At 36.7% G+C, this 20,798-nt stretch overlaps 1 protein-coding gene across 3 annotated transcripts in view; it reads right to left on the bottom strand.

Annotated features, from left to right (window-relative positions):
- Exo84 (exocyst complex component Exo84) overlaps nucleotides 1-20,798 on the bottom strand; it is a 210,753-nt gene that overhangs the window by 93,472 nt on the left and 96,483 nt on the right. For all 3 annotated transcript variants that reach the window (XM_090373093.1, XM_090373094.1, XM_090373095.1), the window contains 3 exons: nucleotides 19,270-19,346; nucleotides 6,571-6,658; nucleotides 4,040-4,180 (listed from right to left, as the gene is read on the bottom strand). In XM_090373093.1, the coding sequence (XP_090229219.1) occupies nucleotides 4,040-4,180; nucleotides 6,571-6,658; nucleotides 19,270-19,346 (306 nt within the window). The remainder of the gene's footprint in view (nucleotides 1-4,039; nucleotides 4,181-6,570; nucleotides 6,659-19,269; nucleotides 19,347-20,798) is intronic.

Genomic DNA, 20,798 nt, shown 5'->3' with positions numbered 1-20,798 from the left:
GTTGAGGGGGAGAAGACAGAGAGTGGTAATCAATGGACACTGCTCATCGTGGACTAATGTTATTAGTGGAGTCCCTCAAGGTTCAGTATTGGGTCCATTATTGTTTTCTGTATTTATAAATGATATTGATGATGGTATATCAAGCTTAATGTCCAAATTTGCAGACGATACAAAGGTTGGCAGGGTTGCCAACGACACTACTGACACTATGCTGCGCAACGAAAAGGTTGGAAGGTTGAGCAGATGGGCTGAGAGGTGGCAAATGAAGTTCAACATTGACAAATGTAAAGTACTACATATGGGAAACAGCAACCCCCAGAGCAACGTATCAACTCTATGGTACTACACTGAGGGTGGTAGAGAATGAAAGGGACCTGGGGGTGGTTGTGCAGGCAGATATGAAGTTCTCTGAGCAGTGCAGACGGGCTGCAAGAGTACCTCATGGTGTATTTTCAATGATATATAGGAATTTTTCTAGCAGGGATAAGGAGGTGATTATTCCCTTGTTTAAGGCAATGGTCAGACCACACCTAGAGTACTGTATACAGGTCTGGAGGCCTCATTTCAAGAAGGATGTAGAGATGCTGGAACGAGTACAGAGAAGGGCAACAAGATTAGTGAATGGAACAGAAGGGTGTTTTTACAAAGAAAGGCTTAAGTTCTGCAAATTACAGTGTCTGGAGACTAGGCACCAGTGAGGTTATCTGATAGAGGTGTATAAAGCCTCTTGGTGTATAAAGATGCAAGGATCTCATCAATATTGATGGGATTCTTCCTCTTGCTCAGAATAATCACCTGACAGGGCATAAATTCAAATTGAGGAAAGACAGCTGTAGGATAGACGTGCGGAAATTTGCCTTTAGCCAGCGGGTGGTTGGTTGGTGGAACAGACTTCCATCCCTTGTCGTGGAAGTAATAGCCTAAATAAGTTTAAGGCTCAACTGGACAGATATTTCGAATGAACAGAGGGGTGAAGTGGAAGTGGTTATTTTTTATTTATTTATTTTTTTTTTTTGGCTGATGCTGCATAAGCTTGCTTTCTTGCATCAAATGCCTCTACTAATGCTAACTTCAAACCCACAGAACCAACTTTTCATCTTCCTCATTTATTTATTCAACTGCCGTTTTCTGGAACAACCTTCCTTCATACGTATTTCCTGAAAATTACAATCTACATAAGTTCAAGTCCAATGTCAACAAATATCTTCTTTCGTCTTCTCAACCTCCAACCCAAGCATGGTACTAAGTACTATAGGTTCTAATACCTCTCGTGTTTGGGGGTCACATAAAAAAAAAAAAAAAAACTGGAATTCTGTGGATTTTTACGTTATTATAGTGAAATGTTTCCCCTTCCTCTTTAATCATGTAAACAACATAAATAAGCTTATCTTTTTTACTGTTTTAAATTTTACAAACCCTAAAAAATGTCAGAGAACAGAAACATCAACTAGTTAGTATGTATATATTACAGTACATATTAATTAAGCGATGTACACAAATGTAAATTTATTTTCATTTTGTTAACCTGTAGAAAATATTATTCCAATTTTCACATAGCATTTAATTTTGTTAATTGGTAATGTAATAAAGTGTAAATTTGTGATCTTTACTTTTATAGCCTGCTTATTAGAATCGCCGTTTAATAGAAATTCAATTTGCAAACATGATCACAATGACCAGCACTTACCACATATTGTATATGAAAGGTATTTTGTTATGGAGAGTCCATCGTAAAATGATTTGATCATACAGTGAACCAACCGTAAAGCGGTGGTCCACTGTATACCTTGCAAAGTTATTTTTTGCACCCTGGAATTTAGGATCCTTTCCTGGCTTAGCAAAAGCAAGAATTCCAGACAATTCTAGAATTCCAAAAATTCCAAACACCTGGTGTCTGGAAACTGCTCTTCAAGGAAGATTCTATTATATAAGAAAAGCAAGTGGTCCACAGATTTTGGTGAAAGGTGTTTAATCATAACATAATGGATGTAATGTGGTCCGGCAGCACCTGCCTTCATAAGGATGAGAGCTGTTTTCAGATCACGAATGGTAAATTAGCATATTATGCAAGAAAGCAAGCTTATACAGCATCAGCCAAAAAAAAAGGTTTGTCCAGTTCTTCCTTGAATTTATTTAAGCTACACACTTTTACACAATTTATTTAACTTCCACAACAACAGATGGCAGTTTGTTCCAGCAATCAACTACCCTCTGGCTAAAGGCAAATTTCCGCACATCTATTCTACAACTGGCTTTCCTCAATTTGAATTTATGCTCCCTCAGGTTTATAATCTGAGCAAGAGGAAGAATCCTATCAGCACTGAGCCTGCTCAAACCAATCAAGGCCTTATACACCTCAGTCAGATACACCTTGTAAGTTCCTGGTCTCCAGATGCTGCAATTTGCAGAGCCTTTCTTGGTAAGAGGGCCCCCTTCGTTCCCCTCACCAACCTTGTTGCACTTCTCTGTACTTGTTCTAGCAACTCTACATCCTTCCTAAAATGAGCCCTTCAGACCTGCACGAAGGTATTCAAGGCATGGCCTGACCATTGCCTTATACTAAGGGATAACCATACCACCTATTTATTACTACTAGCGATAAGGAGGTGATTATCCCCGAGCTACAGCACTCCTGCTACTTTGTGCCCATTGATTTGCTGCTCTAGTCTGGGGCATGATTTCCGTTTGAATACAATTTCTGTAAAATCAAGAATTAAAAATGGATTAATGCTTTTCTGTAAAACAGTCAGGCAGATAGGAGTACAGATATAGTACTTTATTTCACTAAATAATAACAACACACTGGCCAACATACCAACTGTATCAAACAACAGCAGGAACTAGACATGCAACGTGCAAGAATTCAAGAACAATTTGGGATGTTATGTAATTACTTACACTGGACATACATAAATTGCAATAAGGCAAAAAATGTGATAATATAAACTGAAGCACTGATTACAATAAATGTCATTTTTGCTACATAATCATATGCATCTGATTAGGATTTCATAAAAGTGATAACATTATCCACGATCATAATAAGCCATGTGCACCATGTGTGTGTGTGTGTGTGTGTGTACATATATAAAATGAATGAGATATGTATGTAGAGGTCAAAGGTACATACACAAAAAATAACTTTTAGAAAGGGTTCTAAGGTAATCAGATAGGGGAGAAGCACAAATCATTTACAAGGCATGGACTGGAAAGAGGTGTGCACATTCAGATTTAATATCTCTGTGCAAAAATTCCTATAAAGTTTCTTTATAGCATTGCTTTGTTCATCATCTTATTCCCACCCCAGAGGTTGATAAACTTATGCATTGTTTAGCAATAACACCTTAGGTGGAAGCTGACTGAGGTTACAGGTACCTGGAGGGGATTTAATAAAAAGAATGAGATATGTATATTCTCATTAGAAAGAGAAATAAGAATCAGGAGGCACAAATATAAAATAGGAAACAACAGAAGGCTGGATCTTATTAATTTTCCTTCTGAATAGCACATTGCATATCAGTGGGATAAATTATTTGTCAAGGTGACTGAGGCAGAGAGGTTGGTAAAATTCAAAGTGGATTTGGATGCTTTCTTTTTGACAACACACACACACACACACACACACACACACACACACACACACACACACACACACACACACACACACACGGTAGAAATAAGGATTAGAAGTCAGGGAAAAATATGAAATATGAGTGATTGGGGATTTTTTTTTCAGATGCAAGAAAAAGAAGTCCACTTGCACTATTTAGCCATTCTAGAACTAATATTAATACTAAATTAGGAGCATGAATCTGCATTCACACTTATTAAATTAAATGTAATATACACTCAAGGAATAAATGTTTATTTACATAACACACTACAGTTAGGAACTAAATAAGAGTGCCATTTCAGATGCTACGGTATTATATAAAGTATGAGATTCAAGATACACGTTACAAAATACTAGTTTACACAAGAATAGTTGAGATTTAAATATAAAAACTGAGCTTCAGAGATATGAACAAAAGATATTTACCATCTTGTATAAGCTTTACTGCTGCTTCAAATTTCCTCTGAGCAATATACACATCTAAATCTTCAGGGAGCTCCATAAGATTCATAGAATTTTCTGATAAAATGTCATTTTCTGTATTTCCAATAAATTCACTCTCAAAAGCTATGATATGAACATAAAATAGATTTATTTTTTAAGTTTAAATAATAAAAATGGATTATTGGTATTAAATTCTTAATTATCATTTTTAGATTAATGATTATGAATTTGATATGCAGCCAGGAGGTACAAACATAAAATCTTGATTATAATTTATGGTATTTAAAATAGCAATATTTATTTTCAAAAAATTTCATAACTTAACGAGTAAACTCCTTAAAGACCCAATATGTAAATATATGCATATTTATGTACATCACACACAATTTTTTGCTTGAACATAAGGTATTATCAAGACACAGCCATTAAAAGAAAAGAGGGAGTACACTTCAGACCAGAATATCGCACACGCGCACACACACACACAGTAGAATTCCAGAGGGAAATATTTCAACCTTAGAAATACATGACTGCATTTCACCCACAAGGTGGTGGTTGTTGTTGGTATAGAGCTTAACAACACAAGGGCTACTGAAGCCAAATTGTGTCTGTTCCTGTTTATTTACAGGCAACATGTTATAGATGTTAAATTGTATGCTCCTGTACAGGTCAATATATTTTAGGAACATCAAAAGTTCTTCTATGTTTGCTTCATTTCCTATGAAGTGCGATAAATCATGAGAGATATTCAATGTGGAGAGAGATTTGAAAATGTTAGAGCAGATGGTTGAATATAAGGGACAATCAACCAGAAAATAACGGACTGTAAATTAATTAACTTCTTAATATCTCTATGAAGAAAGATGTTTTTGAAAAATAAGTTTTAATTTTACAAAAATATGGAATTCAAGGATATTATTTAAGGGGAATAAAAAGTTCCTATAAAAACATGACATAAGGAAAGGCATTGCCTTATCACTAGGTCTTTTTATAATTTTCATGGACCAATTAACATAACGATGGAAGTCAATGAAAAATTTTAGCATGGGAGATATAAAAACTGGATAATTATTATATGTGGATGATAGTGTGCTGTTAAATAGTTATTTGCAAGATCTTCAGGAATCTCTGAATTAAGCAGATAATTGGAAACACTTTGGCATGAAAATTACTACACAAAAACAAAAGTTATGAAATTTGGGAGAAACAAGAAAAATTTATACTACAGACTAAATAACTAAAAACTAGAACAAGTTATTAATTTGTTATACTTAGGAACAGTCTTTAATGAAGAAGAAAAGGTTACATATGGAAATAAACAAGAGAATAAGTAAAGGATGAAGTATAAGAAATAGTTCAAATTTATTTGTAACAAAACTAAAATTAGCCAAAAAAGGTAATATTAGCTATTTATAACAAAGTTTTTAGGACTATTTTAATTTATGAGTAAGAAATGGAAGAAATGTACAAAATTAGAATCAAGCTTCAGAAACAAGAAAATTAAAAGGAACTAACAGATGAAGGCAATAGCACAACCATATTACAAGTCAAGAAATAAGGAAAAAGCCCTGGATTGACGAACATCCAATCAAAGATAAGCAAAGCAAATTTGGGAAGATATGTGCAAATAGAATAGAAGAAGGAAGATTAGATAAACGGTTATTTGATGCAACAACAAATAGGAATAAATCCAGATGCAAACCAAGAAGAAGAAGGTGGATTGATTGTCAGGCAAGCATAAGAAGAAAGAAAGAAATCTACCTCTGCTAGGGCTAAAAATCTGACAGGACAGAATGGAAGAAAAAAGTGAAGGTTAACCAGAAGGACTAATTTGTACCCACCACGATGACCTGTATAATAGATCTGGATAATGACAATGATGTTTTAATTCTGTTCAAATGTTTTTCTTTAATTTGTTTCATAATTTGATAGTTTTTTTTTTTTTTTTCCTTTTTAAGTTTACTCTTAATTTCTTTTTTGAACTAAAATGGAATTTTTTTGTTCTTCATGACTGTGGAACATCTTGAATGCTATTTATAAATAAAGGTTTCATTTAAATACTGGGTTCCTAAAGCCTTCAATCACTTATTGGGTTTCTAAAGTCCTAATGGGAAGCCAGTAAATACTGGCTTCCCATTATGATTGTTCTTGCAACAACTAAATCTAATTGAAGTTCAAAAATACTTCCTCTGTCAGAATGTGAGGAACTGTTACGGAATTGTTCCCTCTCCACAATATGGCCAAGTTAGTGGTCTTGGATAAAAGCTGCATAAATTTTACCCACACAGAAATGGGTTTCTCATCCTGCAAAACAGCAAATCTAACAAAAGAATACACTAATTTACAGATATGATACACTGATGCCTCATGACCTTCACAGTGCATGTTTAAAAACTATGTAACAGGCTGGAAGATAGGCTCAGATGACATGAAATATGAATACAAAATAAGAAAAAATATAAGAATATGTAATAGAACATTTCATTAGATATTATTTGAAAAATATTACTCACAGCTAACAGAAAGTTCAGAATCAGTAAATACATTTGAAGATGGAGGTTTCAGTTTCTTGGTCTGTTCAATCAGGGACAACCACTCTTTCTGTTAAAGAAAGTATACAAAACGTGTATTATCAAATGTATAATTTCTGATACAAAGTTTTAAAATATTTCAGAAAAATTCATGTGTTCATGCATATACAATGCCTTGCCATTAATATCTGCATATCTATAAACAGCCTTTATTTACAGGAAAACTAATACAGCATACTGAAATCTTTAGTGTTTTTTACAGCCTCTTTTCTCCGTGGAACATGCTCCACCAGTTTTGTTTGTAAATGTCCTCCAATATTGTCTGCAATTGGCCTTTAAAACAGAAACCAATTCGGCTTTGTTTTTTTGGGCAGTCTCTTCTCACACACACACACACCCAATGATCCAATTCATCTCAGACATTATCTACAGGATTGCAGTCAGAGCTCTGGGCTGGCCACTTCAACTTTTCAAGGGTCATATCTTCAAAAATTCTGTCAAAAAGTAATTAGTATGACATGGAAAACACCCATACCTTTTAATACATGTATGGACCTTTTCAACATGCTGCCACATTGCAGGAACATCTAGATAGACCTCAGTATTCGTGGTTTTGTGCAAAACAACCAATGGTCCCAGGACAAACCATGAAAAACAGCCCTAGACCATCATGCTGCCTCTGCCAAACTTAATTGTCAGGACAATAGTCAGGCAGGTAGCTTTTCTCCACGCATGACTTGTCATTCCAAAGCACAACATTCCACTGGTCTACAAGTCCAAGGACAATAAATCTTACAGCAACTAGATGTTTTTTTTTTAAGAAAATCCCAAACACGAGAGGTATTAGAATCTATAGTACTTTAGTATCATGCTTGGGTTCGAGGTTGAGAAGACGAAAGAAGATATTTGTTGACATTAGACTTGAACTTCTGTAGACTGTAATTTTCAGGAAACACGTATGAAGGAAGGTTGTTCTAGAAAACAGCAGTTGAATCAATAAACAAGGAAGATGAAAAGTTGGTTCTAAGTTTCAAGTTGAACAGTAAATGGACATTGGCTGGTTGCAGCACGTGTTCGGACTGTTTTGAAAGTGAAAGCCAATTCAGAAGAACAGTGCCCATGGAGGTATCTGTAGAAAAGGCATGCAGCAGAAACAGTACATCTATGAGACAGCGAGTGGAGAAGCTCCGTTAGAGATGAGTCATAAATTAACCTAACTGCCCTCTTCTGAATGGAATCTAGAAGCCTGAGAGAGGTTTTGGGGGCACCGCCCCAGGTGTGGGAAAAATATTCCGTGGTAGGGCAAATTTGCGATTTGTACAGAGTGAACAGCTGTTTGGAAAAAAGTAACGCGGGAGCGAAAGAGAAAATCAAGTTTTTAGATGCACAGGAAGCAATATTTGTAATATGCTTATGCCAAGACAGATTAGAAGACAGGAAAATCCCCAAAAGAGATATATCATCTTGCCTAGAAATCAGAATGTCACCAAAGATAAGCAAGACAGAGTTTTACAAGGATTGAAATCAACTAGGTTTTCTTTGCCCCACTGGAGAATTACCAGAAGATCGGCATTTAAGGAATTGGTAGCAGATATTCGAGAAGTTGAAGCTGATTGAGCAGGGCAAGGTTTCGCAAAATGGAAAGTGGAATGCAATGTGCTATCATTGAACAATAAACTACAGATAGGATTTCCAGTCGATGGAAGAAGGTCATTAATATAAGAGAGGAAAAGAGTGGGGGAAAGAACTGAACCTTGGGGAAAACCAGCATTAGTTATTTGGTTTTTAGGACCATTAGCAACTAAGGCCATATTGCTCCGGGAATATGCAGTGGTTATTCCCTGACCTTTCCGCATCCTCCGTATTTGGTGCTCAAATATGGAGGATGCGGAATTGGGCTCAAACCCCAGTCTAATCAAGAAGCATGTGCTAAGCACTGTGGCTCCTGCCCACCTGGCTACGGAGGCACCCCAGCATTAGTGGAGAAGTTAGAAGACAGAGAGCTGTCTACCATTACCATCAGTGAACAATCAGAGAGAAAACTGGATAACCAATTACTAAAAACAGTTGGCAAACCATAAGATTGAAGCTTGTTTAGAAGACATCCATGCCAAACAGAATTGAAAGCCTTTGAGATGTCAAGAGCAACTGCTTGCATTTCACTGAACTTTTCCATTGAATTTGTCCATAAATGGGTAACATAAGCCAGAATATCACCAGTGGATCGACATTGATGGAATCCATACTGGCGATCCTTGATCAGACGGAAGGTTTCTAGGTAGTTTAGGAGTTGGCGGTTAATTGATTTCTCCATTACTTTAGAAACAGTAGAAGTAATTGCAATGGGACAATAATTGGATGGGAGGGATTTCTCACCCTTTTTAGGAACTGGCTAGATATGAACAAATTTCCAAGCAAAAGGAAAAACACCTTTGGAATAAAAAAGTGAAAAAAAGGCTTTGCCGCCTTTTTTAGAACAGGAATAAGTTCAGGAGCACAGGTTTTGAGGCCAAGGGGAGAAATACCATCAGGACCTGGAGCTTTCTTAGCATCAAGATTCATCAAAATCCTTCTGATATCCTTTTGACAGAAGACTACAGGAGGCATTGATTTATTATTATTATTTGTTTTTTTTTAGGAGCATTATCAAATAAGGCCATGTTGCTCCGATGATATGCGGTGGTCATTCCCTGACCTTTCCACATCCTCCATATTTGGTGGTCATGGGCTCTAACCCCGGTCTAATCAAGAAGCGTATGCTACGCACTGCTGCTCCTGCTCACCTGGCTACGGGGGCGCCCCCCACAAAGTAGTATCCAATCAAATTGGTCAGACAAGACTTCCCCTTAACAAACACATGCTGTGTCTGAACTATAACTGCAGTCTTGTCTAGATGATCCCGAAATGCTTCTTTAATCAGTGATGCCATTATTTTCCCCGGAACAGAAGTTAAACTTACAGGTCTGTAATTACTTGTGCACCCTTTGATCCCCTTTGTGAATTGGGGATACATTTGCACATCTGCAGTCCATGGGGGAGCTCCTCTGAGCCCAAGGACGAAGTCATAATTATGGCTAAGGGTTTGCTTACTTTCTTTGCCACCTTTTTTAATATAACTGGATTGATACCATCCACCCCAGGTGCCTTTCTTATTGACTTTCTTATTTCTTATTAACTTTAACAATTTCTCCTCCACTTTGCTCTCAGTTATTACAAAATCATTATGTTCCCTACTAAAGTTTAATAAGCTTCTGTCTTATTAAAGGGGGCTTAGAGGGGAACAGGTATCCTGTGTGTTATCAGACACTCAGCCTAAAACACTGATGGATCCAATATCTCTCTATTACAGAAGATTTAGGAGAAGTCCGGTTGGCCTGCCTCCCTAAAATCCACTCATGCACACCTTCTCGATGGTAAGCCCTGTTACGTCACTTAGGTGGCAACGAACGTGTAGAGTGGTTCTCTTCAAGACGCCTGGTCAGCGTGAAGAGGAAAAGACCAAACCCTCCAGCAATGAGAGCACAACAATACAAATGGCCCTCAGTCCCCAGCAGCTTTCACTCTCCCTCTTACGGCAGCGAGAGGATCAGAGTGGAAGCAGAGGGTGCTAAGAATCTCTGGGTATGACCAGGCTGCCATGAACGGAAATTGAACTTGGCCTGTTATAACGTACGATCACTCATCAGTGAAGACAGGATATTAGAGCTAGAAAAGGAATTAGAAAATGTGAATTGGAATATCATCGGTTTGGCTGAAACAAGAAGAAGAAATGAATCACTTATAAATTTATCAAGTAGAAATCTGCTGTACACCAATGGAAACAGTGAAAGGAGCGAGGGTGGAGTTCGCCTTCTGGTCGATAAAGATATAAAAAAACAACATTTTGGAATTCAAAAGTACATCACCAAGGGTGTCAAGACTAATACTCAAGATTTCTAAGAGGTACAAGCTAAAGATTATAATGATTTATGCACCAACATCGAGCCATGATGATGAAGAGGTTGAAGAAATGTACGCTGAAATTGAGAGTCTTCTAGATGAGCAGAAAACCCACTACACTATTATTATGGGGGACTTCAATGCTAAGGTTGGAAAAAGGCAAAACAGCGCAGAAAGAGGAACTATAGAAAATTTTGGAATTGGTGAAAGAAATAATAGAGGTGAAAGACTTGTGGAATTTGCAGAATCTCAAGGAATGTCAGTAATGAACACTTTTTTCAAGAAAAGGGTGAACAGAAAGTAGACATGGAAGAGTCCAAATGGATTAACAACTAATGAAATTAACTTCATCCTCACTAACAGAAGATATATTGTGAATGATGTTACCGTCCTGAATAAGGTAAATGTTGGAAGTGATCACAGAATGGTAAGATGTACACTTGATATAGATGTAGGAAAGGAAAGGAGAAAACTGACTCGAGTAAATAATACAAAGGTCTTTGAAATAACAGAGGAGGAGAAAAAGCAGTATGTACTGGAACTTAAGAACAAGTTTGAGCTTCTGCAGACTGCTCAGGAGCAAGATATCGACGAGGAATATTACAACTTTCTGAAAGTGATAAAGCCCAAGAAACCTATAGGGAAACAGAAATCCAAAGAAGAAAAAATTAGTCAAGAAACACTTGTCATGATGAACCAAAGACGACAAATGAAGAGCAAGAAAAACACTGACAGGGAGAAAATTGAGTATACTGAGTTATGCAAAGCCATTAGAAAGAGACTCAGAGAGGACATAAGAAGTTTTAACACAAGAAAAGTAGAACAAGCATTAAGGGAAAACAAAGGATTTAAATCAGCAGCCATGAGCAGTAATACAGAAAGACAAATGATACTGAAACTGAAGAATAGCGATGGTGTACTTATAAACAGCAGAGAAGGCATAATTCAAATAGCAGAATACTACTATAGAGAATTATACAAGGAGCGAGGGAATGATACCAGCAGTGGGGAAGATGGATTGCAAAGTAGCAACACATACGACATACCCGATATTCTTCCTGATGAGGTAGAACATGCATTGAAGAAAATGAAGAATCGGAAAGCCCCGGGGGAAGATGAAGTTACTGTAGAGTTGTTAAAATTGGGAGGAAGAGACATAACACAAAAACTGGCAAGGCTCTTCACAAAGTGCATTAGAAAAGGTGTGATGCCTAAGCAGTGGAATAATGCAATCATAGTTTTGCTGCATAAGAAAGGAGATAAATCAGAAATTGGAAATTATAGACCAATTAGCTTGTTATCCCATATCTACAAATTGTTCACAAGGGTCATTACTAACAGATTAGAAAGAATACTTGATGAGAATCAACCGAAAGAGCAAGCTGGCTTTAGGACAGGATTCTCAACTATGGATCACCTTCACGTAATATCACAGCTAATGGAGAAAGCAAATGAATATAAAACACCATTATGCATGGCATTTGTGGATTATGAAAAGGCATTTGACTCCATACAGCATAAGGCAATGTTTCGGGCACTGGAAAGACAAGGCATAGATACTCCATATATTATGATTTTGAAGAAAATATATGAGAGTGCTACATCCTTTATTAGACTAGACAAAGACAGTAGCAAATTTAAAATCGAGAAAGGAGTTCGACAAGGAGACACAATATCTCCGAAGCTGTTTACTGCTGCCCTTGAGGAAGCTTTCAGAAGATTAGACTGGTCGCAGAAAGGAGTCAATGTGAACGGAGAGTACCTAAACCCTTTACGATTTGCAGATGACATTGTGGTCATAAGCCACGATCCCAAAGAATTAGAGGAAAATCTTAATCAGTTATGCACAGTTAGTAAGGATTTTGGACTAAAGATGAATATGGCTAAAACAAAAGTAATGATGAACAAGTATGCCACGGAAAGGGAAATAATGATTGAAGGAGCAGTAATTGAGAAGGTGGAGTCATATACTTATCTGGGACAAGTTATTAGCTGTAATAATGATAAATGGCTGGAAGTCAAGAGAAGAATAAATTTTGGATGGATAGCACTCAGGAAATATAGTCACATACTGAAGAGCAATATCCCAGTTTGTCTGAAACGTAAAATAATGAATCAATGTATACTCCCCACCATGACTTATGGAAGTGAAACTTGGGCACTCACCAAAAGAATGGAAGAGAAGCTAAGAACTACACAGCGAAGAATGGAACGAATTATATTGGGAATCAGACTGTTAGATAAGAAGAGAAACACATGGATTAGGCAGCAAACTCAAGTAAAGGACATTCTTATCAAAACTAAAGAACTAAAATGGTCTTGGGCAGGACACATAGCTCGAAGACATGATGACAGATGGACTAAGAAAATAACAGAATGGTACCCAAGAGGAGCTAGAAGAAAACCTGGAAGACAAAGGCGGAGATGGATAGATGAAATTCATGAGTTTTTGAGTAGTAAATGGATGGCCAGTGCTCAAAACAGAAGGAACTGGAAAGTTGCTGGAGAGGCCTTCATCTTGCAGTGGATTGAAAATGGCTGATGATGATGAAGCTTCTGTCCTCCACTTCCCTACAGAATACCACGTGTGAATGTTGATGCAAAATACTCATTCGGTTTGTGAGCTATCTGAGCTAGATCATCAACAGTCAAACCATCGATATCAAGTGGTCCGACCTGATTCATCCCCTTCCTTCTAGAGTTTATATAAGTAAAGAACCCTTTGCATTATTTGCCAAAGATTTCTCGTAATCTGCCTTTGACTCTCTAATCTCCTTTGTGACTTGATCACATACCAGCTTATATCTGGTTGAAGAAAGAGACGGCAGTCTCTGAAAGCTCCAGATTTCATTGTTTTATCGCTTTTAACTAAAATAAAAGTTTATTTTAGATAATTTTATTGCTTTTAACTATATTTTAACCATATTGTAACTATAATTTAATCATTGTATTTTATTTTCATCACATTTCACTGTATGTTATTTTATTTATTTTATAGTAAATTTTCAGTTTAATTTCTTGGCTGGTGTTTATCATTAATTATTACAGCTTATATCTACCATGGGCTACTTTGTCACCTGATAGCTCATATGCATCACATACATTTTTTTTCTCTGCCACAAGTCTAATTAGTTCATCTGACATCCGCTTAGGCTAAACCTCGAACAGTATTTCATAGTATAAAAAGCATAGTAGCTTCCAATATTAATTCTTTGAATGCCTTCCATTTAGAATTTGCTGTGTAACATCATCAGTTGATCCCACTGTATATTATTTAAAAACTGTCTGAGATCACTGTAGTGACCTTTAGAAAAGCAAAAACCCTTCCCTTTACCCCTGATAGTAGTTACATCTTCAAGTAAATCCCACATCAGTACACTGTGATCACTGCCACCTAGTGGTTCTTTTACCTGCAAATTCTTAATGCACGAATAATCACTGCTGATAATCAGATCAAGAGTATTACTCAATCTGGTTGCCTCTCGAACATGTTGCTGTAGATAATAATCCTCCAATAAATTCACAAAAGTCTTGCTAGCATGCGAGCGACCAACCCCTAGGTTCCAATCAATATCTGGGAAGTTAAAATGTCCCATTATAAGACATGCTGATTTCCTGGCCCACTATTTCTCTGTTCAACTGTTTGTTGTACTCATGAGAGTCATTAGGCCTATAACACACTCCTACTCTCAATTTTGTGTTCCCAGTGCATATGTCACATCAAATTGACTCAACACTGCACTGTCCACCCATGTCAACTGGATGCACTGTCTTAGATTGTGTGTTTCTTAACTAATGGCATGACACCTCCTTCCTTTCTGTACACATTGTACTCTCCATATTCCAATCCTGCACTGCTTATATCTGTGTGGCACCATTTCTCTGATATCCCAACAATATCCACATTTGATGTCCTGGCCAGCACTTCAAATTCATCAAATTTATTTACTATACTCCTAGCATTGGTGTACATGCAAGTATACATGCACCTGTTCTTACTCTTAGTTACCCTAACACAGTCCATGTATTTACTTGTTCCATGATGACTCCCACCAGTCCCTGAAATCCCCCAGCACCTTTATTTTCAGGCTGCTGCTGAATCGAATAGGAGTGCAAGAATCACTTTTACCTCTGCCTGTGGCTACTCTTAATCTTTTAGTCTGTGAATCCGCCCCCCACAAGCTATCGGTTATTTTTACGACCTGCAAAGAAGAGAAGGACAAATCAGATCAGACCCTTATGTAATGGACATCAGACAGTATTAGATACCCCAGCTAATGTTGCAGATGAACTCAACAGTTAATTTGCATCAATATTTACAAAAGAAAAACCCCTTATGTCAATGAGAAATTATGGGAATGAAGTTTAAAAATAAGTTATTAATGATATATTAAAATTTCACATGATTATTTAATGAAAAAACTTGAGCCCACAAGCAAGGAAGGCTCCTGGGATTGATGGCATAAACCCTATAATTTTAAGGGTGGCAGCAAGTGAGTGCGTTAAATCATTAAGTCTAATTATGAGAGCATCACTCAGGAGAGATTCCTTTGGATTGGAAAAGTGACAGTGTATCTCGAATACATAATGACGAGTTTAAGAGTGTAGTGGGAAATTACCAACCAATCAGTCTAACTTTAGCAGTAGAGAAAATCGTGGAGGCAAGGATCAAGGGTGGAATTCGGGATCATTTAGATAGAAATGGAATTCTGAAGGATATGCAGCATGATTTTGTAAGAGGAAGATGTTGTTTAACAAGTCTGGTTAGCTATTTTAGAATGGTCACTCATGAGATGGATTTAGGGAATAATTTCAACATTGTTTATTTGAATTTCAGCAAAGCAAAGCATCTGATTCAATCTCACGTGAGTGGTTACTTTATAAGCTGGACTAGGTTGGAATCACTGGGAAAATCCTTAGATGGTTGGCAGAATAGCTTCAGGGCAGGAGGCAGAGGGTTGTGATAAATGGTTCTTCCTCAGATTGAGTTAATGTAAGTTGTTGTTATTTGGTTTTTAGGAGCATTAGCAACTAAGGCCATATTGCTCCGGGGATATGCAGTGGTCATTCCCTGACCTTTCCACATCCTCCGTATTTGGTGGTCATGGGCTCGAACACCGGTCTAATCAAGAAGCGTGATTACGCACTGCTGCTCCTGCCCACCTGGCTACGGAGTCGCTGATGTAAGAAGTGGGATTCCCCAAGGATCAGTATTGGGACCACTGTTGTTTTTGATTTTCTTAAATGACATCGATGAAGAGATACAGGGAGTGATGTCTAAATTTGCAGATGATGTTAAGATTGGTATAGTAGTTAATGATAACCACCAAACTGAGCTCCTCCAGCGTGACCTAGATAGACTTCAGAGATGGTCAGAAAAGTGGCAGCTATGCTTTAATCCAACAAAGTGCAAGGTCTAACACCTGGGGAACAGTAACCAAACTGAACACTGGGAGAACAGGACCCCAAAATAACTTATACACTTGTTGGAGTTGAACTAAAGTCAGTAGTGGAAGAAATGGACTTGGGAGTTACGATACAGTCAGATGTGAAATTCTTCAATCATTGTAGGCAGGTGGCAAGGAAGGCCCATGGTGTCCTATCAATGATTTTTCAAATTGCTGATTTGATGATTTATCAAAATTTGCTAGTGGAGATAAGGAAGTCAAACTCATTATATAAGGCTATTGTTAGACCACACTTGAAATACTGTGTTCAAGTGTGGAGACCGCACCTAAAAAAAGACATCAAGCTTCTTGAAAGGGTCCAGAGACGGGTAATTTGCCTGGTGAGATTGGCAAAAGGAAGTCCTTATGAGGAAAGACCTCGAATATGTGGATTGCACAGCTTGGAAACTAGGTACCTTAGAGGTGACTTGATTGACGTGTTTAAGGCTCTGAGAGGCAAGGGTAAAATGAATAAGGATAAAATTTTCATAGTTATAATGATTCTAGAACTAGATGCCATAAATTCAAGTTATGGTGAGAGATGTTTAGACTGGATTGCAGGAAGTTTTATATTAGCCAGCAAGTTATAAATTACTGGAATAAGTTAGCTAGTGGGTGGTAGAGGCCTACAGTTTGGAGAAATTCAAAGGTCAGCTGGATAGTTTACCTATGGAAGGAGGGAAATGCATAAGTTGTCTATTTCCCTTTCTCTTCTCATTATTTATTATTTATTTTATTTAATTTTATTATTTTTTTATTTTATTTTAATTTATTATTATTATTTTTATTTTTTGGCTGGAGTAGCATGAGCCTTAGGCTTCCTTACACGATATGGCCTTTACTAATACTATAAGGCCGTGAATAGTGTGAGCCATCTCAATGCTGATGGTATTCTTTCTTTTCTCAGACCACACACACATGAGGAGGCACAAATTCAGATTGAGGACGGACAGTTGTAGAATAGATGTGTGGAGGTTTCCTTTAGCCAGCAGATGTTGATTGCTGGAATAAACTTTCATCTGTTGTCGTGGAAGTTGAAAACTTAAATAAATTCAAGAACTAAACAAACTTTTGGGTGAATGGATAGTGAATGAGAAGTGTGTTTTTTTAGGAGCATTAGCAACTCCATATGTCTGATGCTGTATAAGCTTGCTTTCTTGCATCACATGCCACTACTAATGCTAATTTGAATTAATACCACTTCATGTGTTTAGTTTGAGCAAAAGGATCAATGTCATTTGCATCAATCTTGCTCAATCCATTCAAAGCAAACACCTCAATCAAGTCACCTCACAGGTGCCTGGTCTTCAGATGCTGCAATTTGCATAACTGAAGCCGTTCTTGGTAAGAGCATCCTTTTGTTTCCCTCACCAATCTCACTGCCCTTCTCTATACCTATTCCAGTATATCCACAGCCTTCCTAAAAAGAGGCCACCAGACCTATATGCAGTACTCAAGGTATAGTCTAACCATTGCCTTATAAAATACAATAATAATACTGATTTGATTTAATTAAAATGATGCTAGTGGGAGTCTCCTAATTTTGATGAATTAAAAGGAAACAGCTATAGAGAATAATAATAACATGAAGCAAATCTATATAAAGCACCTTAACATTCATATAAAAAACAACTAATATGGAAACAATTTTAATCAAAAAAATATTAAGCAATTAACAAATCAATATCCAAAATACAATACTCATTCTAATATGGTCTAGAATATTTGCATATGCTTCTTCATTTGCAAGTATAATATTATGACATTTTAAAAGAAAATACTTCACTGCATATAACAAGAATAACACTTAATTAGCCAAAAGAAATTATACAGGTAATGAATGACTTATTCGGAGAGTATCATGTATAGTGACTTCTTAACACGAGGATTACTTTCCAGAATGTCACAATTTAAATTCACATGTAATGTAAATAATCACCAAAAATGCAATAATAGGCCTATGAGAGTAAGGGTTCTTACATGTAGAATGCAGGTTGCCGCTTATCTGGAACCAGCAGCAACATGCAGCTGAAGCTTTTCATTGGCTATGAACAAGAAAGCAGTTGATCAGTACAACTTCTCGGTATGTGACGGGGTAAGTTTTGCATTGATCAACAGCTTTCTATGCGTTTCATAGTCTGTGAGAAGCTTAAGCTGCACGTTGCTGCTGGCTCCAGGTAAGCTGCTACCTGCATTCTACGTATAAGCACCCTAACTCTTGCATCTAGGCACGTACAACCTGACGTAACCATTAAAGAATATCTGTTTGGGTATGTATCCCTTCCCTCCTTTATGATTGGCTTCAGTTTCCCAGGGACCGCATCTACAGCATTTTTATCAGCTGATGTAGCTTCTCCACACATTTTCACTTTATGAAAACCATATCGTTGACGAAAATTTGCAAACAATCCGAACTTGCTGAAAAGGGCTTAACTTCCACATCTTTACGTTCCTTTAAATCATCACAAAAGCTATGAGCTTTCTCTTGCACTTGGCTAATGTTAAAGTTTTTTTTTTTTATTTTGGTCACTCATCCATGTAAAAAGCGTTTTTTCCAGGCATTCCATGAAACTTAACCAAGCATACAATGATTTTTTGTGCAGTTAAGGGCACACCACTCTTAACACTCTCATTAATTTTATCAGCACTATCTCGAATAGTATGCAATGTAATGTTTAATAGCAAGCATTAAACATGCTCTCACTCAGACTTAGAGCATGTTTAATGCATGCTGTGCTCTCACCTCGTTCATAACACTTAAGCACTTTGTTTCATTTCAAGCAAAATTGATTTCCTTGAGTGCTTACCATCACTTCCATTAGAACTACAAGGATGCTTATTAGCCATAAGGGTAATAATAAAAACAAAATAAGTAAAAATAAGCACAAAAGGAAAAAAAATTATGCACTTCCAATAGATGACCAATCCACAATCTTCAGCAAACAAAATGAGAAAATGGTGGGCTATCGTGCTGGCCTCTTGTGGGTTTTCTTTGGGTGGTTTAAATATGACTGCGGCGTGTTATTTTAAATTTGCATAATTTGAACACATGTAAAGAAGTCACTGTATATTAAAACTAACTCTGGAGATGGTGGGAATATTTTCAGTGAAGAGTCCACTTAAATTTATATAGTATGAGTTGATATGACATATCTAAAAAAACATATTTACAAGCAAAAAAAAAAAAAAATTCAGATGACTTGTACAAACTACATGTTGCACTTTTGAGAACTAAAAATAATATTCTTCTAATTATTAATAATATTATTTGTTAATATGTCTAAAAATAACAAACCTTTGCCGCAGAAGAGAAGCATTGGAATATGTGGCTATCAGGAAACATAAGAATTTTGAATGTATTCTTCAGAAGTGCTATTAAAAATCAGACAATTAAGATTTATCAAATAAGATGTTTTGAATATCAATTTTTAAAAATATATAAGAAAACTCTTTAACATCAATGTTTGTTTGTTTGTTATTTGGTTTTTAGGAGCATTAGCAACTAAAGTTAACATCAATGATAACTACTGTATGGATTAATTAATTTTTTTATAAATAATAATTATGTTTAGAACAGAGGCAAAATATTTTTACAAATTCACGGAATCCCTAAGGCCTTGTTCTACTCCAAGGGTGTTCAACCTTTCAGAAGTCACAGCCCAATTTGAAAATTTTATAGACGTTGCAGGCCATACAATAGATAAGTCTTATATACCACTTTTAGACTCGAATTCAGAAGCAACACCTAAGAGAAAATTTGTTGAGTAAAAACACTTAAAACCAATTGCAGTGTTGTTCCATGCACTTTACTATGTGAGTCTTTTAATTTTTCGACTTAAAAATATTGCCCTTGAGAGTTGTTTCTGAATTCGACTCCATGTAATAACTTTGTTTTGTAAACCTAGCGATCGCTTAAATTTTAAACTTTAAAAGAATGAAACCAACTGCATTTATAAGCAAATTTTATTACAATATGACAGCAATGAAAGGAATGAAAGATTCAGTTAATGACAAAACTGACCCTGTTTATTTTTTTATTAATAATTCAATGTCAGGAACTATTTCTATGGTAGCTAATCAGAGGCAGTGCTCCAGATGACAATCAGTAATTTTCGTTATCGATTTTGACTTGGAGTGCTTCAATCTAGAAAACATCTGCTCACATAAGTACGTACTTCTGAAGAGGGAGAAGATTCTTGCCACATACATTCTTAAATTGACAAATTTTCTTTTCTACAAATTTTTGGTAATATTCTAGGAGAGACACTGTATCAAATTTGATTTTCAGATCAGAGTCATATTGAAGGTCAATGATTTCCATTTGGAGGTCCACCGGAGTCTCCACCACATTCACAGAGAAGAAGTTAGTTACCACATTCAGGGTCCTTTCTTGAGTGTGGAAATCTTGGACTCTTTCTTGGAACTCGGTTTGGAGCTGAGATATTGAAGCCACACATTGCGGAGCATATTTGCAGACTGCAATATCAACATTCCTCAGAAATATGAGTAGAACCAGGGTATGTCTGCCGGGAGCAACTATTAATGATGTCACCAAAAGATTGTCAGATTTTAAGGGGGGTAAAGAGAATATTATTATTCATGTGGGGACTAATGACATTAAACATACATGATCTGACGATTTGTTGGAAAAATACAGGACCATGCTGAGGAAATGCCGCAAGCTAGGCCACAATGTCTATGTGTCTGCAATTCTGCCCAGACACGATAGGAGGGATTATATGTTAAAAACCTTGTAGATTAACTCAAGACTTGAAGGACTCTGCAAGGCTTTAGGGAGGAAATTTCTATCAGCATGGCCCACAC

Source organism: Mastigoproctus giganteus, chromosome 5 (assembly GCF_048544385.1).
Source record: "Mastigoproctus giganteus isolate SK-2022 chromosome 5, ASM4854438v1, whole genome shotgun sequence".
Classification (NCBI taxonomy): Eukaryota; Metazoa; Arthropoda; class Arachnida; order Uropygi; family Thelyphonidae; genus Mastigoproctus; species Mastigoproctus giganteus.
This window is presented reverse-complemented; position numbering and strand designations above follow the sequence as displayed.